The sequence below is a fragment of the Typopeltis vanoorti genome, chromosome 14, assembly GCF_054136105.1.
Source record: "Typopeltis vanoorti isolate ZY-2024b chromosome 14, IOZ_Tvanoo_1.0, whole genome shotgun sequence".
NCBI classification, from domain to species: Eukaryota; Metazoa; Arthropoda; class Arachnida; order Uropygi; family Thelyphonidae; genus Typopeltis; species Typopeltis vanoorti.
In genome coordinates, this window is record NC_143562.1 from 118,003,230 (window position 1) to 118,031,174 (window position 27,945).

The 27,945-nt window shown below is 36.0% G+C and overlaps 1 protein-coding gene across 4 annotated transcripts in view; it reads left to right on the forward strand.

The window, feature by feature from the left end:
• Positions 1-27,945, forward strand: part of unc80 (unc80, NALCN channel complex subunit) — a 1,852,146-nt gene that overhangs the window by 1,512,796 nt on the left and 311,405 nt on the right. For all 4 annotated transcript variants that reach the window (XM_090404461.1, XM_090404464.1, XM_090404465.1 and 1 more), the window contains one exon: positions 19,645-19,848. In XM_090404461.1, coding sequence (XP_090260587.1) covers positions 19,645-19,848 — 204 coding nt within the window. The remainder of the gene's footprint in view (positions 1-19,644; positions 19,849-27,945) is intronic.

Below are 27,945 nucleotides of genomic sequence, written 5' to 3' on the forward strand. Positions count from 1 at the left end.
ATTGTAGTTCCATTCTTATCTTTTATTGCAATTATTTGAATTATGCCAACTGATAAATGTTTTCTTATTATTTTCATGTTTTTATTGTTTTCAATTGTTTCTTTTATTTTTTTAGTGTTACAAGATCTTATTTCATTTTTCATCTTTTTCCTTATTGTTTTGCATAGCTCTACATATTCTATTTTAGAAATTAAATATTTGTCTTGTTTCATGTTTTGTCTCTTTTTTAGTAGTTGTAAGGTTTCCTCTGAAAGTGTATGGTCTTTTTGTTGTTTGTTGCTTTTGAATTCATTGGCTGCTGAGATTATTACTTTCATTAGGTTTTTGCTTATTTTATTATTATTATCCAGGCCTCCACAGAATCAAAAGACTCATCATGGGAGGTCCTTCCTAAGAAACACAAAGTCTATCAACACTCATCGAGGGGAGGTTCCACCTAAGAAACATAAAGTCTATCATACCACTCCTTAAACTCATTGACCATTCTCGCTGTCACCACTCCATCAGGCAATTCATTCCATGTTTCAACCACCCTCCATACAAAAAGAAACCACTCCTCACCCTCTTGCTCACAGTTTCCTTTCGTAACTTACAGGGATGGCCCTCTTGTCATCACTCCTTCCTGCTGTTCAACCAAGCGAAAGAACTCTCCAGTGTCAACCCTATAACCACCTTTCAACAATTTAAAAGTCTCAATCATATCACCTCTCCTTCTTCTATCCATCAAACTCTGCAGTCCACATTCCCTTAGCCGATCCTCATAACTAACATTGTACAGTCCTGAAACCATCTTTGTTATCTGCCTTTGTACCCTTTCCACAGTTAATTTATTCCCTTCAAATCCTAGAGACCAAATCTGAGAACAATAGTCTAAGTGTGGTCTGATCAGAGTCTTATACAATGGAATGATAACCCTTTTATCTCTGCAGGTCAGTGTCCTTCTCATTATTGCAGCAATCCTCTGTGTTACCTTCACCAGTGCTCAACGTGGGAGGTCCCTCCTAGGAAACACAAGTTATGTCTTCTTCTTCAAATATATATATTAAGTCTAATTTTTGATTGAGTTTTTCTTCGTAATCCTTCTTCTTGTTTTCGATAGGTTTTAAGTCGAAACTTCTTGATTTTTTGTTGTTTAGCGATTTTATTCTTTCCAATTTGGGATTTATTTTAATTTTGGCTCTGACCAGTCTATAGTCACTTCCTGTTTTTACTTGATTTAGTACTGAGGTATCTTGAACTATTTCTTTATTATTACACAGTATATAATCTATTTCATTTTTTATTTCTCCATTTGGACTTCTCCATGTTCATTTTCTTTTGAGGGCTTTCTTAAAAAGTTTATTCAAAATATAAAGCTTGTACTGATAGAGAATTCTGTAAGAGCCATTCCTGAGTTGCTGCTTGTACCATATATGTGTGGTCCTATTGTATCTATTTGGTGAATGGGATGACCTACTTTGGCATTAAAATCACCTATTACTATAGTAAAGTTTTGATTGCTATATCTTTTTTTATCTAGAGTGTGCTGCAGGGAGTCATAAAATGCTTCTATCTCTTCATCAGTGTGGGATGAGGTGGGAGCATATATTTGGATGATCCTGATTTTAAGTTTAGAGTTTATTTTAAGTCTAATTTCTATTATTCTTTCATCTGTATAATTAAATTCTTCTCTAAGGTGTGTAATTGTTTTCTTAATTAGAAATCTCACCCCATATTGTCCTTTACTTTTCCTACATCCTGCTTGCGAACTTCACTTAAACCTATGATGTCCCATTTAATATGTTTTAGTTCTTGCTGTAAAATAGTAAGGTCTTCCTCTTCTTTAAGTGTTCGACAATTAAATGTTCCTATATACAGGAAAAGAGGATTGTATTGATTACTGTTATATTTATGAATTCTTTGGGCTATTCCAGTATTGCTTATTATTTGGGAAAGCTTCCCCACTGCATCATGCTCTGGTCTCCATAAATGGTTTCGATCAGAGTAGTCATATAGTTGGGGAAATTTAGTCACATCCAGTGATTGCCCATTCTGACCATGGGCTTTACCGCCTTTCTTTCTTCTTCTTGGCATTGTAGTGGAGGGGTTGTTGTTTAATCTCCCACGCTGGCCACATAACGTCGTGGGAGATATATTTTATAGCTTTCTGCCAGCTCTTTGCTCAGTATCAACTTTGCCATGGCTCATTACGACACCATGTTTCCCGGGGTGGGAGTCCACGTGGAGGCATGATACTAAGACTTCCTGGGTATGGCCCTCCGGACTTCACTGAAATATTGTCACTGCCATCTATATCAGTTCCATCAAGGTTTTTGACCGTGTTGTAGGTTGCCAGCCCACCACAGAAATCCACCCCAGGCTTAACTATGCTCAACATGCTACAAGCATGACTGATGGCTAGTCAGCCAAGATCCTGGCAGGAGAACACAGCTAATCTCCCCCCCCATAGACAATTACAGAACGTTAGAACATGAACTTTGGAAGCTATACTAACACAATTAATATAGCATTCACACCTATTTTTCCCTTCACAAACCACCAGCATCCAATGCAATGCCTGCTTTCCACCCCCATGAAAAATTTTTATTTTTAGAGGGACCTGTGGCATAGTATAATTATTAAAAACAACACATAAGTCCACAGTAATAACTTTAATTAATAAATAAGGTAGATATTTCGTACTAAAAATAATAGTATATCTTCAGTGTTACAAACAGATAGGAATAGAATACAAGTAACGAATATTCAGTGGATCACCTATTAAAATAAATATTTTGGACAAACTGGCCGTTCTGTGGAAAAAAGAATTAAAGAACATCAATATTATATGAATTACAACAAACCTCAGAAGTCTGGTCTAGCACAACACAGTATTACCACTACCCATAATATCCAGTGGGACAAAGCTATTCTACTTCATAGATGCAGGTTCAAAGATGAACGCCTCTTTAAAGAAAGTTGTGAAGCTTTTTTACACCGACTGAATTTAAATCGAAATGATTGCCTCTCTCTCTCTCGAAGATCTGGGAGACTTATTTTATGTAATCATTAAAAAACTAATTATCTTAAACGTTAATTATTTATTAATTTCTTTCATTTCCTAGCTCGCGACAACATTGTATTTTAATAGGTGATCCACCGAATATTCATTACTTGTATTCTATTCCTATCTGTTTGTAACACTAAAGATGTACTATTATTTTTAGTACAAAATATCTACATTATTTATTAATTAAAGTTATTACTGTGGACTTACGTGCTGTTTTTAATAATTACCCATGAAAAATACCAAATATAATTAGTGTATGCTAATCCCACTCTCTTCATATAACTAACCCTAGCTTCAAAGTAGGTGGAATTAGCACAGCTTAATCAAATCCTTATTTGCCTGTAACTAAAATTAACTTCAAAGTCACAATACCTTAACCGATAATAATAAGGATGATAATTATTATTGTTACTGTTATTATTATTATTATTATTATTATTATTATTATTATCCAGGCCTCCATGGAGTCAAAAGACTCATCGTAGGAGGTCCTTCCTAAGAAACACAAAGTCTATCAACACTCATCGAGGGGAGTTCCCCCCCCCCCCCTCAAGAAACATAGTCTATCATACCACTCCTTAAACTCATTGACCGTTCTTTCTTGCTCTCACCACTCATCAGGTAATACATTCCATGTTTCAACCACCCTCCATGCAAAAAGAAACCACTCCTCACCCTCTTGCTCACAGTTTCCTTTCATAACTTCCAGGGATGGCCTTCCAGAGTTCCCCCCCCCCTCAAGAAACATAGTCTATCATACCACTCCTTAAACTCATTGACCGTTCTTTCTTGCTCTCACCACTCATCAGGTAATACATTCCATGTTTCAACCACCCTCCATGCAAAAAGAAACCACTCCTCACCCTCTTGCTCACAGTTTCCTTTCGTAACTTCCAGGGATTTCCTCTTGTCATCACTCCTTCCCGCTGTTCAACCAAGCGAAAGAACTCTCCAGTGTCAACCCTGTAACCACCTTTCAACAATTTAAAAGTCTCAATCATATCACCTCTCCTTCTTTCCACCAAGCTCTGCAGTCCATATTCCCTCAGCCGATCCTCATAACTAACATTGTACAGTCCTGAAACCATCTTTGTTATCCACCTTTATACCCTTTCTACAGTTAATTTATCCCCTTCAAATCCTGGGGACCAAATCTGAGAACAATAGTCTAAGTGTGGTCTGATCAGACTCTTATACAACGGAATGATAACCCTTTTATCTCTGCAGGTCAGTATAATTTTCTGTAATAAACCAAAATACAATATGTGAAGAGTCTAAATGTAAATAGCCATTTGATAAAGGTAGTGCTTTGTCAAATAAAAAGGGGAAATAAATATATATATAATAAAATGCAAAATGCAGCATGTAATCATATCAACTGCCTTGTGTAACTCTGAACTGTATTTGCAAACAATTACTGTGATCATTATTATTCTGTTACATGAATTCCACATTATGCAATTATAGAGATATTAAGAGTGAAATGCGTAACGTAAGAAATTATAGCACTGTTGCCTAAATATTATAATATATATGTCATTTTCTTAGAGGTAATGATAAGTGAAAGTAAAGTGATATACCGAATTGCACACATGGTTAGTACAGAATTGCAAAACCACATTTGGATTACTGTGCTCAGGTCTGGTCACCTGGATTCCTTGGAGATGAGGAGGTTGTGGAGAGGGTTCAGAGGAGAGTGACTAAGTTGGTGAGTGATGTAAAAAATGCTCCCTACATTAATAGATTGAGAGCTTGTGGATTGCAAAGGTTGGTTGATAGGTGGAGAAGAGGGGATATGATAGAAACATTTAAATTACTAAAAGGTTTTTATGAGATTGATGTAGGGGAAATGTTTCAGCTGTGTGATAGTGATGGAAGAACAAGAGGTCATCCCTGGAAATTAAGGAAAAGTGTGGTTAACAAGAGTGTGAGAATGTGGTTTTTCGCCTGTAGGGTGGTGAATGAGTGGAATGCATTGCCTGACTCAGTTATGAGTTTTTCATCTGTAAATGAATTCAACAAGAGATATGATAGATATTGTTTTGATAGTTTGGGTCTCCCCGATGAGTCTACTGACTCCATGGAGATACCCGTAATAATAATAATAAAATTGTAAAGTCTCGTTGTTCAGTGTTGCTGTCTATTTTTTTTTTTTTTTTTAATTTTTATTGCGAAAAGTGAAATGAATGCATATAGCATTATCTATTGCAGTTAATAAAAAATTATTGTGAATTGTGAAAAAAAATGAATTGTAAAATTAAAATGTAAATGACAAAATGCAGAATTAGATGTTTAACTGTTTTAATGTAATTAGTCATGGCCGAGTGGTTAAGGCGATGGACTTGAAATCCATTAATTTCCCGATGCAGGTTTGAATCCTGCTGACTGCAAATTATATTTTTTGGTCTGGTTGGCCGAGCGGTGAGCATATCAGCTCTCCAGCCAAAAGGCTGCAGGTTCAAATCTTGCCATGGCATGGATGTTTGTGATGGAGGTGGGCACTAGATGGCATTGGTGTAGCTGCAGTCATTTTAGTAGGTGGATTGAGTGGTGGAGACAGAGCTGTAGAGTAGGTGCCCTCCCTCGATGAGTCTTTGGACTCCCTGGAGGTGTTGCATAATAATAATAATAATTGTTTTTTTGTGGAAAGTTTTAGGAAGGATTAGAAAAATTAGAAAGGATTAAAAACCAAGTTTATATAAAATTACTTGGTATCTTGATTACATAAATAATTGTTTTTGTTAGGATTGCTATTAATTTTAACATTAATTATAATATTACATTGTCCTAATCATAATAATTTTAATAACATGTAACAAAATGTACCCTACACCCATGTAAAATCTTTGAAAGATAATAACTGCGTTAAACTGTGAAAAAAAATATTATTACACCCTCCATGGAGTTAACAGACTCATCATGGGAGATTCATTCAACTGACATCATATTTATCATATAGAATCTCAAAATGCTTAACATTCCTTGCCTCTCTTCCTTCTATTCACATTTCTTCAACCTCTCTCTCTCTCTCTCTCTCTCTCTAGCCATTCCAAAGTCCCCATATTGTCTTAGTCACTCGTCTTTGGACCCTCTCTAATGTCTCCACATCACATTGAAAACCAGGTGACCAGATCTGAGCACAATAGTCCAAGTGTTTTCTGACCATTGCCTTATGCAGTGGCACAACCACTTCCTTATCCTTACATGCAGTGCTGGCTCTGGGGTCCTGGCACCCCGATGCAATTTTAAGTTGAGGGCTCCTTACTTTTTTTTTTTTTTTTTTTTTTTTTTTTAATGTGCTTAAAATTTAAAGGTTATAAAATCAAAACACATTTTTTGATGAAAAAGTCTTTACTTTGAAAAATTTCATATATTAACCTCCTAACTGGCCAGGACGTCTATATATATATGTGTGTGTGTGTGTGTATAGTTGATAAGGCTCTATATTACTAAAACCTTGGTATTTAGGGTCTAGCTACTCACTGAGGAGACCTCAAAAAAGGTTGAAACCGGTCTGGGTAGTGACCTCTCCCATAATGTATTGCCATATACATCTTCTAGTGAGATGTGCTTTACATTATGGGAAATACTAAGAATAGTGATCAGAGCTTTACCCACCTTTGCAATGAGTTGCCCTGGTCAACGTTGTACCATCTTTAGACTTGAACTTTGTTTCAGGCACAAACTTAACTGTTTGCTTACTTGAGATTAGGAGTTAAATAACCAAGCTTATAAAATTACTTGGTAAGCCTAATATATGTATATATATATATATATATATACATCCAGCAAAATTTGGATACGATGAGTGCTCTCTGTTAAAATAACATGGATAAGAAGTGGAATATTGGCCGTCATGTCCATATGCGATGATCCTTCACACTGAAGAGAACACTTAACCAGATTATCTCACGATCATAGCTGCATATCAGTTGCCTATAACAAGAAACACAGTTCTTTGTTCCATGCTGGGTAACTGGACTTTTTTTAGTTATATTGGATAGACTAAATATATAGAAATTATTTTTATTTTTATTTTCTCCTTTTATTGTACAAATTTTAGGGCCAGGACAAGATAAGAGATCTTTGCACACTTTATTCACTTGAATATTGCATTACCTTGGTAAACTAATCTCATTTTTAATTTTTCGTACTAAGTTTGTCTAGTTGACAATACATTTTATTTGTTCTCGAGAACATAATTCAGGATAATTATTTAAAATATTATGGGGGGGGGGGGGGGGGGAACGTGCTGTTAACATTATAGAATGTTATTTTTAAGTTGTTTATTTTTGTTCAAAATCAAATTTCGTAGTTTCACAGATTTGCCTGAAGATGTGCTTTGATGATTTTGCTCTATAGATAATAATATGAAAATCCTTAATTATATCAAATGTGAAGTGTACATGCTGTGAAAAGTATGAAATACGAAATTAGAAGAAAGTAACTGAATTTATAATTCGGTTACTATGAGCAGTCATGGCAGTGGGAAGGGGGGGGGTAGAAACTTCAAAATAAACATAAACATTTAATCAGTTCTGTATAGGACATGTCTCAGATAATTTCTTCATATACATATTTATTTATGTTGCTTCCACTCACGAAAGGTTATTTCACAACGGTGAAGAAACAGCATTATTATTATTGAAATAAGCTCTCTACAGATAACTATAAAAATAACAATTTGTTTCATTTTCAACTGCGAGTTCATTTGAAATACTACTGAATATAATTTTGCAATATTTTAAAATTAGCCTTGAAATAAGAATGTAAAGCAATTTAACATGGCTTGTTCATAAAAGCAGAAAGAGTTTTCACAAACACCAGCAGTATATCTAAATCTGTAAGGATAAGAACTTGACATGCATATTTTCATACATCGTAGTAGTGCAAGATAAAATAAAAAGTAATCTTCAAACCTTATTTATTGCAATAAATTTTGCTTGATAGCATTTTTTTTCAGAATATTTTAAAACAATTGTTTAACACAAGTGCGGAAATTAGCACGAAATTAGCATTTCAAGATGTGTTACACAATATTTTCTGTAACGTCGCTTCCAAAATGAATATATTTATATATACATATATATATATATATATTCATTTTGGAAGATGTATATATCTTGGAAACAACCAAAATGTTGACTTGAAATTTCCTAATGGAGTAAAGTCCAGGTAACACAGGTTCATTCTTCTAAGGCAAGAGGTTATAAACATTACAAATCCACTATAGTTAGTCATTCCCATTATTTCTGGTGTTCAGGTGACAAAAATAGCAAGAAAATAATCACATGCATCTCCACTCAATGAAAAAAGAAAATACTATGTATTTTTTTATTATTATTCTTATCATCATCATTATTTGGCATTTTCTTTTAGTACAAAGAAGAAATCACCACGTATTAGGAAAAGGCATTTACCTCTAGTTTAGATAGGTGACAAAATACTTGGAAGTAGCTATACTTTTACTGCAATGTTACATTAAAATGTATGAGTATGCTCCTCGAGTGATTTACGCGTTTTTAACAATTGTCGTGTGAATGGTTTTGAAAATAATTTATTTCAATCATCAGCAGGATGAATAGGTGGATCCTCCCCCCCCCCCTCCAAACAAAAAAAAAAGCTGAATGCTTATGCAACACATATGCACTTTTTTTTTTTTTCTAATTTGAATATTTCTTTCTTTCTTAAATAACTGCATCAAATAATTTATAAGTTTTCAATCCTACAAGTGAAATTGTGATTATTATAAATTAAGAAATTATTTTGACATAAATATTGTATCAAACTGTAAAATAAAATATCGGTATTTCTATTTAGGATATAATTCAAAACAAAACACGACATTATGCACTACTGCTTGAGGCTCTTTAGTGTGACTTCTGAAGAAGTGCTCTTTCTTTCTCAATAGTATTGAGAGTAATCTAAGCTCTTAGTCTTCACCTCAAGCTGAGAAGATTATTGTCTAGTATTTCTAAGACTAAAGTTATTTTGAGCAGCAGTAGAAGTCCTCATATTTGGAAATTTTTAAGGGAAAAAAAAAAAACTAACAAAGCTGAATTTTTTTTTTTGTTGCATACATGTGAACAGTTTTTATATGGTGAAAATATGGAATAGAATTTCTAAAACTTAGAATAATGTCAACTCATAAAAAAAAAGGAAGTTAGTAGTGTAAGGGCACCCCCCCTGAAACGTGATGGCTCAGATGAGCGCCCGGCTCATCTAGTGCTTCCACAAGCTCTACACTATGCATAGCGAAAACAGCTTGTAGTTTGTGTTAAATGTTATTAAAATCACAGTATTTATTACAGCATATTTGGTTCATATCCACATTTAATAAATGCTAATATTAAAATGCGATTTTATTTTATTTTTTCTACTCACTTCAGCGCCCCTTGAAGAAGGTGCCCCGATGCGATGCATAGTCTCTGCTTACCATGTTGAGCCAGCCCTGCTTACATGTTACAGTACTTCTTATCATAGCAGCACTACGATGTGCAACCTTTGCAATACTAACAATATGTCCTCTAAACTTCAGTCTGTTGTCAACCAATGTCCCAAATCTCTAATCTCATGCACTTTAGTACACAGCCTTATATTTCTGCACTCCAAAATGCAATACCTTGCACTTATTGATATTAATACGTTCGCTGCCATGCTCCTCGGGCATAGTTTGTAACCACACGCCAAGCACTTTCACTTCTTCAAGGTCAGTACAAGTAATCTCGTAGCCTACAGTAATTGACATACGAGTATATTTGTAGTTGACTTGTGAGACTCGTATACACACGTTAGCTGCTACGCTCCACACGCCAAGCACTTTCACTTCTTCAAGGTCAATACAAGTAATCTCGTTGCCGGTGGTAGTCGACAGACGAGTATATTCGTAGTTGGCTTGTGAGTCTCATATACCAACTACGAGTATACTCGTAGTTGGCAGCAAACGTGTTAAAATTACAACCCACTCTTTTGTCCAAGTAAAAAGTCTATTCAAATCTTCCTGAAGGGAATTAACATCAGCAGTGCTACTTATAATTCTTCCTAACTCTGCATCATCAGCAAATAACTGAAGATCCCCAGTCAGTCCACATGATATATTGTTTACAAACAAATTAAACAGCAGGAGCCCAAGAATAGAGGTGTACCAGATGTTGAGCCACTGCTCCATAATACACATAATACACAACCTGCTGATATCATTCAGAGAGCCAATCTCTGACCATCTAACCAATATACTATTTATTCTCATCCTCTGCAGCTTGTACACTAACTTATTATGTGGTAATCTATCAAACACTTTTGCAAAGTCTAAGAATATCACTGTATATGATTCTCCCTTATTTAACACACTTGTCACCTTATCATAAAATGCAAGTAAATTACTAAAACAGGATCTACCCTTTACACATCCATGCTGGCCATCATGAAGAATGCTATGTTCATCAACCCAATCCTGTGTTCTATTCCTTACTAATCTCTCCAACACCTTGACCACAACCACAATTATACAGACTGGGCTATAGTTGGAGACTTCTGTCTTAGAACCATGCTTGTGGAGTGGTATTATTTTGCCTTCTTTCCACTCCTTAGGAACTCTACCCACTGGAAGACTTTCATTAAATAACTAAGGTCAAGGGCATAGCCAACTGTGGTACACATTCCTTAAGAATACGTGGTGATATGTCATCTATTCCCACAGCCTTATTCATATCTAACTCAACCAACATCTGATACACCTCTGTTTCTTTCACTTTCAATTCTCCTAATACTTGCCTCTCTTCTATATATATTGCTCCAGATCATTTACACCAGTATGATATACACTGAATAAAGTACTCGTTCAATAATTCCACTATATCCTTTGCGGCTGTTAGTGTGCTGCCATGACTATCCACCAATGTTAGTCTGCAGTAATTATTCTTCTTCTTCCTTGCTATGTAGCAGAAAAATTTTCTTGAGTTAATCTTGACCTAACCAGCCAATCTTCTCTCATAGTGCACCTTTTCTTTCTTTACCATGCTCATCACCTTTCTAGCCTGCACTTTATACTCTTCTTTATTATCATCATCATCTGCAGACCTCCATGGAGTTAACAACTTATCATGGTAGGTCCTCCTCTCATATACACAGCTCATCATACCATTCCTTAAATACATTCACATCATCTGCAGACAATACACTCTCAGGCAAATTGTTCCTATCATTCACCACTCTCCATGCAAAAACCATGCTTCTCGCTATTTTGCTCACACTTTCCTTATACAGATTCCAGATATTACCTCTTGTTCTCCCTAATGACCAACATTCTATAAAAAACCAATTCAACATTAATTTGATGAGAACTTCTTACCAACATATGTTTATCATATCATGCCTCCTCCTCCTATGCACTAAACTTTATAAATTGCATCTTCTCAACCTTTCTTCATACTCAACATTCCAGAGACCAGAAACTACCTTAGTGAATCTCCCTCTGGACCCTTTTCAATATTTCTTCAACCTGTTGAACACCAGGTGACTAAATCTATGCACATTAGTCCATATATGGCCTAAACAAAGCTTTATACAATGGAATCAGAATCTCCTTACTTCTACAAGTCATCAGTATTCTCTGCATCATTGCTAGAATTTGTTGTGGTATTCATTGTGGGGATATATTGGAAGAAATGGAGGAAATAAGCACTCAACATGGCATCTTTGTTTACCAAATTTAAAATCTTGCACTTTGTTACATTGAACTGGTAACCCCGCTAATCAGCCCATTCACTCAGTATATTCAAGTCCTTTTATAAAGCTACAATATCTGATCTACTTCTCATAGTTCTTTTCAACTTTGCATCATCTGCAAACAACTGTATATCCCCATTCATATCTTCTCCAATATCATTAACATAGTGGTTAAACAGCAAGGATCAAAAACTGACCCTTGAAGCACACCACTAATGACTCTTCTTTTCTGGATATTGCTTCCCCATACACAACTTGTTGGAACCTATCAGAGAGCCAATTTCTTCATTGGCTAACTGCTGCTCATACTGCCCTTTTGCCATTCTTACCATTCGAGTTACCCTTCTTTTCTGTGTAATGCCTTCATAATGCCCTTTTTATCTGCACTGCATGCCTAACCTCTTCGTTCATCCATTTTACACTACCTTATTTAACCTTCTGACCCTTGGAATACATTTAGACATTTCTTTTACTAGATCTTGGATATACCCAAACAACACTGATCTCCTTTCCACCTAACTCCTCATTCCATACTACAGCTGCAAGCTGTCTCCTGATCTTCTCATAATCACCAGCCTTATAGTTCCACATATACCTTTTCAGAGAAGTCCTCACATGGCTGGCAACCACCCAGGTAATTGACTTCATGGTCACTCTCACCAACTGGAAGTTGATTTTATGCCTTATTTATAATGACATTCTCTGATGAGATGTTCAAATCTAAGACCCTTAATCGTCGCATGCCCTCTGTTTGATACTGTCTGAGGTAGATGTCCCTCAAAAACATAAGAAATTCATTTTCTTTACTCCCAGTTGTTATCTCATCATCCCAATCTATATTGCCATAATTAAAATCACTCATAACGATCACCCTTTTCCTGGGAAACATTACTGCACATTACCCTCCACATTACTAGGTCTATAGTAACATCCGACTAAGTATTTCCTTTACTGCCTCAAAACCACTACTGCTATTTCCTCGCATGAGCACAACTCCTTTTCTGTTATCAAAAGCACTCTACCTCCTTTTTTTTTTACCATTTTTGTGTTCATGAAAAACATCATATCCTTCTATCTCTATTCCAGCCAGGTTATTATCCTAATCCTAACACTTCTCACTTATTCCAACAATTTTTGGGTGAACGAACTCAATCAAAGCAACAGTTTCATTTCCCTTGTTTCTGATACTTATAGCATTCCTATACAAACGTGATAGCTTATTTCTGAATGAATAACAAGTTTCACTGATATCACATATTAAATGTGACTTATCGATGTCTTCCTTGAGCCATTTTTCTTCTCTCTCTCATTAACCATTCTAGTATTTCCTACTACATTCCAGGCCATCCCATTTCTTTCTTGTCTACTCTCACTTTCACTTTGAGCATCAACCTCTCTCATGCTATGTTTTCCTGTCCACCCTAAAGGTCCTGAGGAAGATAACTTCACTATTTGGATATTTCAACTGCATTAAATCATGCTTTAGAGATAGAAGTCAAAAAATAATAATAGTAATAATGAATGGTTATCAGAATTTGGAGAACATTTGAGGCAGCCACTGAATGCAAAATGGTTTGATAAGACAATTTTGAACCACAGATCAAAGGGGGAGAGGTTAATTTGCGGTTTTGAATTGATGCCACTTATAATAATAAGTTTGGTTTGGATGTGACTGTAGGTGGTTGTGATATCATTTACCAACAAATATTGGTAAAGTGGGTAAGGAAACTTTTTTTATTAAGGATTATTAACATTTATGGGTTTTTGTTGGATTTTTCTTATTTTTTTATTTCTTTGTTGGGAGTTTTATTGATTTATGTTTTTTGAAATTGTTTTTTATGAGAGATTTTTTTTATGATTCACAGATAAAGGCCATGTTTCAATAAGTTGTCTTTCATTATATTTGGTAGGGAAGAGATAATGAGGAATATAGACATGTGATAGGAGAAAAGAGACTTGCGAACATACCACCTGCAAAGAGGGTACCCAATCTCCTGTCCACATGTAGCCTGCATAATTTTCACTTTCATACCACCATACTTCCAGCCATGAACTAACAGAGTAAACGGCATTAGGATTTATTGCCAACTGATCCATGAACCACCAACTTTACCCCAGGATGGGAGAAGTCTGGGCCCTGACTGTGTGATTAGCATATCCTTGAAGAATATCACCCATGTTGCATGTGAGAAGAGGGGGAAGGAACAGAAGGCTGGAGGAACTGTATTTAGATGTGAGATTATTATTATTATTATTATTATTATTATTATTATTATTCAGGCCTCCATGGAGTCAAAAGACTCATCGTGGGAGGTCCTTCCTAAGACATACAAAGTCTATCAAGACTCATCGAGGGGAGGTCCCCTCCCCCCTAAGAAACACAAAGTCTATCATACCACTCCTTGAACTTGAACTACATATCTGGTCCCTAGAGCATGGCAACAAGTCATGTTTGGTCCAACCAGGCCTCCAATAAGCAAGGTGGTTGTGTTTCACCCTGCAATGAAATACATCCACCAACTCAAGGTTTAGTTGCATTTCCTTCAAGTTTAGAAATGCACCAGTTCCAAACAGCTGTCAGGCCAGTGAAACCTTTATCAAGTACACTAGTAAAAGGTGAATATGGAGATGCCTGGATAGTATGAATGCCTTTTAAGTAGTGCCAACTAGGACAACATCAATGCCAAGGATTGTATTCTCATAAACTCTCTGGTCAAAACTTTCAAAGTTTTCCAACATTATTACAAATATTCAGCTTTGTAATAATGTTGGATATTTAATATCCACTATTTCTATATAATTTGCTTTGCTGAAATGAAGCTATGTGACTCTTTCTTTGATAAAAAAATAAAGAAGGTAGCTTTTGCAGTGGTAAAAGGAGAATAAAATATTTGCTGAATTAAGTAATCTTGATGTTAAATTAGGAGTTGATGACATCTTTCTTCATGTTTTTAGGAATATTTCATTGAGATAACAGCAGCCTTAACATATCTGTTTAACCAAATTCTTGCAATTGGATAAAGGAGGGGAAAGAGGATTACATGTGCTTTACTAGAACACTTTAAAGTTATTATTTTAAACATTTTTTATGGAATTTACAACCATGTTAAAAAAACTTTTTTTATTATCCCGACGTTTCGATCTTCACATCAAGATCATCATCTGGAGCGTACATAAATATACAGGACAAGCTGAGTTACATCATTAACTGTAAGCTAGAGAAACAATGATTTGATCACATGTTATTCTACTGGCATGACCTCTGGTGAAAAAAAATAATAAAATAAAAAAATAAAAAATAAATAAAAAAAAATTAAAAATTAAAAAAAAAAAAAAAAAAAAAAAAAAAATTAAAAATTAAAAAAATAATAAATTTTTACATCAAGCTAAATTCTATTTTTACAATGACAGGAATAAACATTCTTTTTGATGGTTTTCTTTCAGAAACAATTGGTGTCCTATTTTTAGTATTACAATTCTTATTTTTGATTTACAATACTGGATTTTTTTACAGTCCTGTTTATAGTTGTTCTTGGTGAGGAAGGTCGAATATATACCTTCCATATGTTTGGGATTTTTAAACCATCATTGTTGTTCAGATTGGGGTGGTTTCTGATAATCTCACAGGCTTCCTTGAATTTCCGTTCATACCATGTTCTAGTCTGATGTAGACAGTTGGTGGTTTTCCAGTCACTTCTGTGTAAGGTATTCAGGGCATGGTCAGAAAGGCCATGATTATTATATTTCACCATAATTATTATATTTAATGTGTCATTTATGTTCTTTTTTTCTGGTCACATGGCCGCCAGACATTAGACACATTCCTTAGCCACCTAAACAAACAACACAAATGCATACAGTTCAAAATTGAAATTGAAAAACACAACACACTTCCGTTTCTAGATACACTTGTCACACGTCTTCCCTCGGGCAATCTTTCCTTCACTGTTTACCGAAAACCGACACATACGGGACAATATATACACATAAACTCCTACCACCACCCAACACAAAAACTAGGTGTCATCAACACACTAAAAAACAGAGCTCAGACGATTTGTTCCAGTGAACAGGCACTGAAAGACGAATTTAAAATTATTAGTAATAACTTACAAAAAAACGGATACAGTCAAAACACTATAAATAAAATTCTCTACAAAACCACAATAAAAAACAAAGACAAATCAGACTACAGTAAAACTATAACCATTCCCTACATTAAAGGAATATCAGACAAAATAAACAGAGTACTACAAAAGTACAACCTCAAAGCCACCTTTAAACCTCCTGCAAAATTAAAAAGCTTACTCAACTCATCCAAAGACCCATTCCCTCATACTATCTCATCCTGGAGTATACCGGATTTATTGTACTTGCAACATACCATATATAGGAGAAACAGGAATGCACTATTCCTATTAGACAAAAAGAACATAAACGACACATTAAATATAATAATTATGGTGAAGCTGGCCTTTCTGACCATGCCCTGAATACATTATTGACTGGAAAACCACCAACTGTCTACATCACACTAGAACATGGTATGAACGGAAATTCAAGGAAGCCTGTGAGATTATCAGCAACCACCCCAATCTGAACAACAACGATGGTTTAAAAATCCCAAACATATTATTATTATTATTATTCAGGCCTCCAAGGAGTCAAAAGACTCATCGAGGGAGGTCCTTCCTAAGACAAAGTCTGTCAAGACTCATCGAGGGGAGGTCCCCTCCTGAGTAACACAAAGTCTATCATACCACTCTTTAAACTCACTGACCGTTCTCGCTCCCACCACTCCATCAGGCAATGCATTCCACGGCTCAACCACCCTCCACACAAAGTAACCACTCCTTACCCTCTTGCTCACAGTTTCCTTTCGTAACTTCCAGGGATTTCCTCTTGTCATCACTCCTTCCCGCTGTTCAACCAAGCGAAAGAACTCCCCAGTGTCAACCCTGTAACCACCTCTCAACAGTTTAAAAGTCTCAATCATATCACCTCTCCTTCTTCTATCCACCAAACTCTGCAGTCCACATTCTCTCAGCCGATCCTCATAACTATATAACTATATAACGATCCTCATAACCTTGTACAGTCCTGAAACCATCTTTGTCATCCGTCTTTGTATCCTTTCCACAGTTAATTTATCCCCTTCAAATCCTGGGGACCAAATCTGAGAACAATAGTCCAAGTGTGGTCTGATCAGAGACTTATACAACGGAATGATAACCCTCTTATCTCTGCAGGTCAGTGTCCTTCTCATAATAGCATCAGTCCTCTGTGTTACCTTCACCATCTTTGCAATATGTCCCTTAAACTTCAGGTTTCTATCAATCATCAACCCCAGATCTCTTGTCTCCCCTACTTCCTCCAGTATAACTCCTCCCATAGAGTATGCAGCATCCCATCGATGTTTCCCAAACCTCAAGACCTTACATTTTGCTGCATTAAACTGACACCCCCATTCATTTGCCCATCTATCTAGCTTATTTAAATCCTCTTGCAGGGCTACCACATCTGCACTATTACTAATAATCCTTCCCAGCTTCGCATCATCTGCAAACAACTAAATATCCCCCTGCAATCCACTGGCTATGTCATTGATATAAAGGTTAAACAATATAGGTCCTAGTACTGAGCCCTGTGGGACCCCACTTGTAACCCTCTGCCTGCTGGAAACTGCTCCACCATACACAACTCTCTGATACCTATCAGACAGCCAATCCTGAATCCAGTTGACCAATCTGACATCCAGACCTATGTGCTGCAACTTAAATATCAGCTTATCATGTGGCACCCTGTCAAATGCCTTTGCCAAGTCTAAGAAAATTGCAGTATATGCCTTTCCCTCATCTAATGTTCTTGTAACTTTATTATAAAAGGCTAGCATATTGCTAAAACAAGAGCGTCCTTTTACAAATCCATGTTGATTCTCACAGATAACATTACCCTCATCTGCCCAATGCTGTATACAGTCCCTCACTACTTTCTCCAAGATCTTAACAACTACTCTATTTGTGATAACATATAGTTATTGCTCTTCTTAAGTTGAATCACATAGCGATGAAAATCCATCAGTTTATCCTTGAAATCTTTTGGCATTCTTTGCAACATTTACGAGACTTAAAATTTCGTACCAAACATTAACAGAGCAAATATTCGACCTTCCTCACCAAGAACAACTATAAACAGGACTGTAAAAAAATCCACTATTGTAAATCAAAAATAAGAATTGTAATACTAAAAATAGGACACCAATTGTTTCTGAAAGAAAACCATCAAAAATAATGTTTATTCCTGTCATTGTAAAACTAGAATTTAGCTTGATGTAAAAATTTATTTATTTATTTATTTATTTATTTTTAATTTTTTTAATTTTTAATTTTTTTAAACTTTTTTTTTCACCAGAGGTCACGCCAGTAGAATAACATGTGATCAAATCATTGTTTCTCTAACTTACAGTTAATGATGTAACTCAGCTTGTCCTGTATATTTATGTACGCTCCAGATGATGATCTTGATGTGAAGATCGAAAAAACATCGGGATAATAAAAAAAGTTTTTTTAACACGGTTGTAAATTCCATAAAAAATTTTTAAAATGAATGCTGATCACCGTGTAACCCTAAAAGAAAGGATTAAAGTTATTATAATTTTATTTTATTAAAATTTTTATTATTATTATTATAATAATAATAAAAAATAATCCCTGTTGCACTCATTCATTGTGAAAATTTATGAGAATTTGTTGGTCCCAATTAATCAAATTAGGCGGACTGACTGTATGTGTGTGTGTGTGTATATATACAGGGTGTTCGGGATAAATTTGACATATTTATAATTAATTATATTTTTCCGTAAGTTACATGTATTAACACACACTTCTCTTCATTTAAAAGTTTGGACCCTTCTTCATTCATATACAAGATGTCAGAAAGGATGGATAGCTGGAACCCACCTGAATCATGGAAGAGAATAACTTGTATCATGATGATTCGTGCCCGCCATCAAAATAAGGATATTACGACTGCTGCCCAATGCTCCCTGAATACAGTAAAAACAATCAGGCATGAACTAGAGACTTGCAATGGTGACTACGAGGATGTAGCAAGAAGAAAGATCCCTAGCAGACGATCTGATTGCGTTCGTACAGCAGAATTCCTCGCAAATCTGCAGGAACAGGTGTTGAAGAACCCTGGCATTGGAATTCGGGCTTTGTTTGTGGAGTTGCTAACTGTAGTCAAGCCCTGGATAACAAGGGTAGCCAATGGTAGGCCGTATGTATGGCAGCAGGATTCGGCCCCTTGCCACACCTCTGGGAAAAGTCAAAAATGGTTGTCTGAAAATTTCTACGACTTCACCAGTCCAAATGTTTGGCCTCCAAACTCCCCAGACCTTAACCCCATGGATTATTTTGTATGGGGCGCAGTTGAAAAAGACACCAATCGCACTTCCAGTAATACAAAAGCCCAGTTAATGGATAAAATTAAAACAGTTTTTGCGGCCCTTCCCAGGGAGACTGTAGCATCAGCTTGTTCGAGGTTCCGAAGCAGAATTGAAGCTGTGATCGATGCTAATGGTGGTTATTTTGAGTAAATCTTGTTGATAGTATTGTAATTAACTCTGCCTGTAATGTTTTTTTGTCAATTCATTAAATTTAATAGATACAAAGAAGATTTTCTTTTTCCTTACGAAACTGTTAAATTTATCCCGAACACCCTGTATATATATTTCTTTTTTTTTCTTTTTTTTTTCAAATTTTAATAAATCAACTAAAAAGAATTGATAAAAGCTCTTTTCTTTTCATACTTTATTAATGTTTTCGGATATACTATGTAACGCATGAATTTTTCTGTCTTTATTAAAGCGTCTTGCAGAAATTGCTCATAGTTTATTAAAAGTATCTCCATATGATCCTACTACAATGACATGTCGAGGACTTCAGATGTATATGAATGAAATATTACCACACTCAGAATGGGCTCAAGAAACAATGAGGCCCGCTTTAATAATGGTTCTTCGTCGCCTTGACAAGACTTTTAACAAGATTGCAAAAAAAATTGCAATTCGGGTAAGCATATATTACATTTTTTTAACTTTCATTTTTTATTGTTATATTATTAATAGTACTTTATTCACATAATTGATACACAGACATACATTGATGTTTAATTTCAAACAACAGTTTGACTGGTGATACAGAGAAATTCAGATTCTGCCTAAGAATCTAAGAATAGTCTGCCAGGTAGCGTTGGAAAAAAAAAAAAAAAAAAAAAAAAAAAGGACTGTTCTAAGTAATGCCTTTTTTTGTAGATCATATGGGGTCACTTCACTGAAGTTTAATTCTTGAAATAGTTGAATAGTTTTATTGAAATTGTACCAAATTCATGTACTTGGATGATTTTGGTGTGTTTAAGCCGCATCTGGCCAACTTCGATTGCCGGATCTCGATATTTAGTTATTTTTTCCAGTTCTTTGTTCTTAATGTTGTTACCACTGGATACAATATCAATAATCCAAATCTGTTGATATTCAGTGATTGTGATTTCGGGTTTGTTGTGTTCCAAATGACAATCAGTTTGTATTCTCAAGTCCCAGAGAATTTTTGCTGTTTCATTTTCCAATACTGTCTCTATTTTATGCTGCCAACAGTTATCAGAAGTAGCAAAGCTATATTTTTTGCATACTTGCCAATGAATTATTTTGGCAGCTTGATCATGGCAGTATTTATAATCAGTTTGAGCTATCTTGTTGCAGCCACTGATTACATGTTCTGAGGTTTCATTTTTCTGATCGCATAATCTGCATTTCCTGTAATTATTGATGTTCATAATTTTTGCTCTGACTGCATTAGTTTGTAATGCTTGTTCTTCAGCTGTTAGAATAAATGTTTCTGTTTATTATTTAATATATCCATATTGTAGCCATTGCCACATCTTGTTCACGTCAATTTTTTCCTCAGTATCTCAAAGAAACTGGCCATGCAAGGGTTTATTTTTCCAGCACTCGTATAGGTAAATATGACTTCTCCATTACTTCCACGTTAGTATCACCACTTCTGGATCTGGCTACCACTGATGAGACTTCAATAAAGGTCGAAACCGGTCTGGCTAGTGGCTCTTCCCTTAATGCATAGCATTATACATGTCCGCAACGAGATGTGCTTTGCATTATGGGAGATACTAAGGCAAGTGTGAAAGCTTAGTCCATCTTTACCACGAGTTGCCTCAGCTCTGGAGATACTTCAGGCACAAACTTTGTTTGCTTACACATGGATAAAGGATTAAACTAAATTTATTTTAATTTAATCCTTTTAAAATTTTAATTTTAATTTCAGAATATTTCTAATTCTTTTGGTGTATTCTGCTGCTGCCTGTTGTTTGACTTTCGAGTGGAGAATATCATTGGCTTCTAATATTCCTAGGTATTTATAGTGTTTGTTAGCTGAAAATGCTTTTATATATTTCTATTGATCAAAATAAAAATTTCTAGTGTCATTAATTTTTCCTCAGTATTCCATTTAATAGATAAAATTGCACATTTATCTAAACCAAATTTCATTTTGATGTCCTGACTGAAAATACAAACTGTGTTCAGTAAAGAGTATTTGCTGTACTGATTTTCCATATAACTTCAAGTCATCCATATACAACAGATGGGAAATTTTAATATTATATTGAGGATTTTCATATCCAAGTTTTGTTTTCTTCAAAATCATAGACAAAAGTATCAAAGAAATGTTTAAGAGCAATGGTGACAAGAAATCACCTTGGAAAATTCCACATTTAATGCTAATTATCTCTGAATTGTTCATTACTGACTATTAAAGTTTTTTTTCCATGATTTCATAGCAACAACCAGAAATATTTGTAGTAATTATAAGACCCAGGATAAGGATCTGGTCTTTTGTTACTGTGGATTTTTGAAAATTGCCCATCCAATTGCATTCAATTGGATAAATATGATTATCTGATAAGTAATGATATATGGAATCTGCTATGAATAGTGAATACATTCATACATACATTACAGTGAATAGCTTAAGCATATTTGGTAGGCATGTTACTAGACCATTGTTACTTGTGACCACACCCTTATACTTATCTTTCACAAAGAGAAAAGTATGTCCAGATATCATTCTGTCTTCCACTGAGCCTGACTGTAACAAATAATTAAATTGTTCTGCCTGATCATGTAGACTGGTTAGATCAGTGTTTTTCAACGTAGGGTATACTCCCCTTTGGGGGGCAATTTGAATATTTTGGAGGACAATTAGAAAATGATGTTGCATTCGTCACCTCATCACTGATATACTCAAAATACTCACCATTGTCGGCGAGGGTAGACATCAAAATCTTTGAGGCGTTGAGGTGGGACATGATCCAAAAAATGTTGGGAAATACTGGGTTAGTTGCTTTAACCAAAATCTATGTAAACCGGAGTGCAGGTGCACTCCGAATTACACAGATTAGAGAGATTTCATAGATTGCGCACTGACCATTTCTTTAGTGATAATGACATTTTGCCATTGTTTTTGTTTCATTTCTGATTCTGTTTCCTTAATCGATGAGGCATCTTTATCATTATTATTATTCTGGCCTCCATGGAGTCAAAAGACTCATCGCGTGAGATCCTTCTTGGAAACACAAAGTCTATCAAGACTCATCGTGGGAGGTTCCTCTTAGGAAACACAATCATACCACTCCTTTAACTTATTGACTGTTCATGCTCCCACCACTCTATCAGGCAATGCATTCCATGGTTCAATCACCCTCCATGCAAAAAGAAACCACTCCTTACCCTCTTGCTCACAGTTTCCTTTCGTAACTTCCAGGGATGACCCCTTGTCATCACTTTTTCCCACTGTTCAACCAAGCGAAAGAACTCCCCAGTGTCAACCCTGTAACCACCTCTCAACAGTTTAAAAGTCTCAATCGTATCACCTCTCCTTCTTCTATCCACCAATCTCTGCAGTCCACATTCCCTCAGCCGATCCTAATAACTAACATTGTACAGTCCTGAAACCATCTTTGTTATCTGCCTTTGTACCCTTTCCACAGTTAATTTATCCCCTTCAAATCCTGGGGACCAAATCTGAGAACAATAGTCCAAGTGTGGTCTGATCAGAGACTTATACAACGGAATGATAACCCTCTTATCTCTGCAGGTCAGTGTCCTTCTCATAATAGCATCAGTCCTCTGTGTTACCTTCACCATCTTTGCAATATGTCCCTTAAACTTCAGGTTTCTACCAATCATCAATCCCAGATCTCTGGTGTCCCCTACTTCCTCCAGTAGCTCCTCCCATAGAGTATGCAGCATCCCATCGATGTGTCCCAAACCTCAAGACCTTACATTTGCTGCATTAAACCAACACCCCATTAATTTGCCCATCTGTCTAGCTTATTCAAATCCTCTTGCAATGCTGCCTCTGCACTATTACTAATAATCCTTCCCTCACATCATTCGCAAACAACTGAATAACCTCCCCCTTGCAATATACTGACAATGTCATTGATATAAAGGTTAAACACTGTAGGTCACAGTACTGAGCACTGTGGGACCCCACTTGTAACCCTCTGCCTCCTGGAAACTGCTCCACTATACACAACTGGCTGATACCTGTCAGACAGCCAATCCTGAATCCAGTTGACCAACCTGACATTCAGGCCCATGTGCTGCAACTTAAATATCAGCTTATCATGTTACACCCTGTCAAATGCCTTCGCTAAGTCCAAGAAAATTGTAGTACAGTATATGCCTTTCCCTCATCTACTGCTCTTGTAACTTTATTATAAAATGCTAGCATATTGCTAAAACATGAGCACCCCCCCCCCTCACAAATCCATGTTGACTCTCTCAGATAACATTACCCTCATCTGCCCAACGCTGTATACGGTCCCTCACTAATTTCTCCAAGATCTTAACAACTACTGATGACACACAAACTGGCCTATAATTAGACACTTCCAGTCTGCTACTGCCCTTATTCAATGGCACTATGTTACCTTCCTTCCTTTCCGTAGGCACCTTTCCCGCTGCCAGACTTTCATTGATAAGCCAGGTCAAATGAGCTGTCGGTTCCTGAGCACATTCTCTTCAAACTCTTGGTGAAATACCATCCAGTCCCACAGCTTTACTGATATCCACAGTACTCAGTATTTGGAACACACTCTCCTCCTGCACCTCTAAACCTTGAACCTGCCCTATCTCTCTAGTATTAAAATTTACTCCTCCAGGATGAAATACTCCAATAAAGTGTTCATTGAACAATTCCACTATGTCATTCTTTCACAGTCATTTCTCCTCCTACTGGCTACATAGCTAAAAAATTCCCTAGGATTTTCTTTCGATCTTAGCACCAATCTCTTCTCATATTTCAGTTCCTTAACATACTAGTCACGCTCATGTCCTGTGTCTTATATTCTTCATGCATCTTCTCTTCACCTGTCTCCTTATATCTCTTCCATAGCCTCTTTTTCACATGCAGTTCCTGTTTAATATTGTTTGTCATCCACTTTACTCCAAATTGTGTTCTCTTCTTCACTCATGGAATACACAGCTTACTATTGCTGCTAACAAATATTCCTTCCCAATTTCCCAAGCACTAATGATATTCTGTCCTTCCAATTCCTCTCTCCATGAAACTTCTCGAAGTTGACATCCAAGACTATTATAATCACCTGCCTTATAATTCCACACACGTTCCCGTCTCTTTTATACTCCTGCATGTCTATTCATCTTCCAAGTCAAAACCATATGGTCACTCTCTCCAACTGGTGGGAGAGATGACATCTCAGTTATTATCAACTCTTCTGATGCTATAACCAAATCCAAAACTCTTGACCCTCTTGTTCCCACTATTACATGTTGCCTAAGACATTTGTCTTTCAAGAATTCTAGAAATTCCATTCCCTTATTGCTACATGCATCTTCATCTCCCCAATTTATACTGCTGTAGTTAAAATCTCCCATAACAATCATTCTTCTTGCACTTGCCACACTCAACTGTCTGAACATCTCTTGGTCCCCACCCTCTATGCTCCTTGGTCTGCAGCAACACCCTACTAAATATCCTGTCTTGTCCACCTCTACTTCACACCATATGCTTTCAAAATCATTAGTGTCACTGCCTTCCAAAGCCTCCACTCTTAGAGGATATAAGTCGTCACTTATCATAAGCAGTACTCCTCCATCATGCTTTCCCTTCCTATCCTGCCGAAAAATGCTGTACTCAGCTACTTCTATTTTTCTGTTATTATATTTTCTTCTGTCAGCCAAGTCTCAGTGATCCTAATAATCTTTGGCCAGGCTGATGCGATCAGTGCCACCAATTCCTCTCCTTTATTCCGAATACTCCTGGCATTAGTATAAAGCATAAAAATGCCATTGTTTCTATACCCAGCATTATCTCCTCTAGACTCCACTAGGCTTAGCGTTACCTGATGTCATCCCCTTTCTCCCAAATACCCCTTCCCACAAGAGTGACCATACGGCATCTATGGACACGATGTCCATAGATGCCGTATGGTCACTGCCATACCTCACATGGTTTTGGAAATGATGTCTTCTGCTAGAATAAGTGGTAGGATCGCACATTCCCTTTCCACACAAAGCTTGTAGGACAATCACAAACATCCATGCCCACAGCGGGATTCGAACCCGCAGTCTTTTGGCTGGTGATCGGATACACTAACCACTCGGCCAACCAGGCCAAGGAAATGGACTTATAAAGTTCATTTTCTTGGGCGGACAAACATGCACAAGGGAGGGCACCTACTTTACAACTCTCCATCTCCATCACTCAACCTCATCATCTACACCAACACCATCTACTGTCCACCTCCATCACTCGAACCCGCAGCCTTTTGACTTGAGAATGGATGCGTTCACCACTCGGTCAACCAGGCCGGCAAAAAAAAAACTACACACGCACCATTTCCACTGAGCTACATAGGCCTCCATAATGCAATAAATGCATAAGTTGTACAGAAGATATTCTAAAAGCTGACTTAATTATGCTCGATGAATATTTTAATAGATGGAGACTGTTTAAATAGGAGCAAAACAGTAATATCTTGTTTTCATCTAAATAACTTATCAAATGTGGAACTAAAAATTGAATTGAACAACACTATATTTCCATATAATAAATTCGCTAAGTCTTGACCCTTCTATCACTTTCAGGCAGCATCTTTCAAACTTGGCATACAAACTGAGGAGATGTAATAATATTCTGCAGAGACTCTATGGCACTACCTGGGGTTCAAGAGCCTCTAATCTTTGGACAACAGCCCTTGCTTTGGTATTCTCAAGTGCTGAATATTATGCTTCTGTGTGGCTAAATAGCCCTCACACAGATTATCAATTCTCAATAGAATAATTCCTTATGATTAATTACAGGCTCTATTAGGTCGACTCCAACATATTGATTATTTCTTTTAGCAGGCATTATCCCTACAGAACTATGTAGATTGAATTCTTTAGTCAGTGAATTTCAAAAAATTGCTGGTAATCCAAACCTACCTATTCATCAGGATCTCCCAACTCTTAACGTCAATAGATTGAAATCTCGCCATCCATCACTACGAGCAGCAGAAGAACTAGTACTAAATAATTTTAATCCTTTATCAAAGTGGGAGGAAACATGGAAGAAAAATATGAAAGAACATTTGCATAACATCTTTAAAGGTGATCGAATCATTACAGGATCAGATCTACCTCGCAAAACGGACAGTACTAAATAGGATTTGGATGAACCATGGCCTATGTGGAGATACTCTCTATAAATGGAACAGACAATCATCTCCAGAATGTGACTGTGGTGCTCCACGACAGACTATGCAACATATTGTAAAAGAATGCACCTTCTGTGCTTATCAGAATGACTCGAATGACTTTTTACAAGAGGCTTCTGAAGCTGTGAGCTAGATTACGAACTTAGATCTGAATTTATAATGATATATATGTTTTTTTTCTTATTATAACATATTAAGACCTTTATTTTAACTTTTATTTATTTTATTTTTATTTTAATTTTCCAACTCCTTGGATTAGATCTATATTTTCCTTCAAAGTTTTTAACTTAAAATATTTTAAATTCTTCAATCCTGTGAATATATAATGACATCATGATTCTCTTTTTTAACATCATGTTTTTGCCATGAACTATATATATTTATGTGGAATGAGGAGAGTATGGCTTCCTACTAATTCACTTGGTATGTGACGTGTAGAAAGATAAGGATTTAAGAGTATAACTAGAATGAGAAGAATAAAATCCCAGGTTGCAGGGATTGTCTGACATTCTTTATAGGCTATAATATCTTCAGGCTCCTATTGTGGGTCTATTGAGCCCATCTTGGATGTGAACAGGAAGGGCTTTAATGTTCCAAGAGTTATACTTTCCCCCATAGTACTTGTTGTCTTGAAACAGATTTTTATAGTGTTTTTAACAGGACTCAAGGATATCTTTTGTGGTGCATATGTCTTCACTATCTAATTTTGTTTCTCTAAGAGTATATCTCTTCTAGATATTGGATATACCTGTTGAGGTCTTCAAACTGTGAAAGAGCAATTGTGTAGCCTGCTTCGTGTAAATGCTTTTCCAATTTTTTACAGTTGCTTGCCATTATTTCAGTTTCATTGTCACTGTTCTTGATTTGGAAACTAGTTATTTTCTTTTTCTGCAGATGATCATACTGCAAAAACTTTGCATCATTGAATTTTATTACTTTATCTTTAATTGTATATCTCTGTCTTTCCCTTTATCAGCATGAGATGGTTCCTCGTAGTCCATAAATTCTTCTGAACCTGAGTAGTCTTCATTTGATGACCCAGTCTTCTTCTTCATTACATCTTTTTATCATTACTTCTCCTTTTAGATTTTGTTCCTTTTTTATAACTTATTTTAATGGTATTAACAACACAACACAAACAATTTTATTAAAAAAAAGAAGATGTTTATTAACTGGATTATATTTTACTTGATTTCAAATCAGCATCTTCAGAGCAAAGCAGTATGCTATAGTTATACTCAATAATGAATAAGTGAAACAACTCAAATTGTAATGGACAAAAGATCTAAAGTCCTAATTTGGCATCCTCTAATGTTGTAAAAAAAGAAGTATTACAGCTATGTAGGAGTCGATATTACGATAACAGTCTC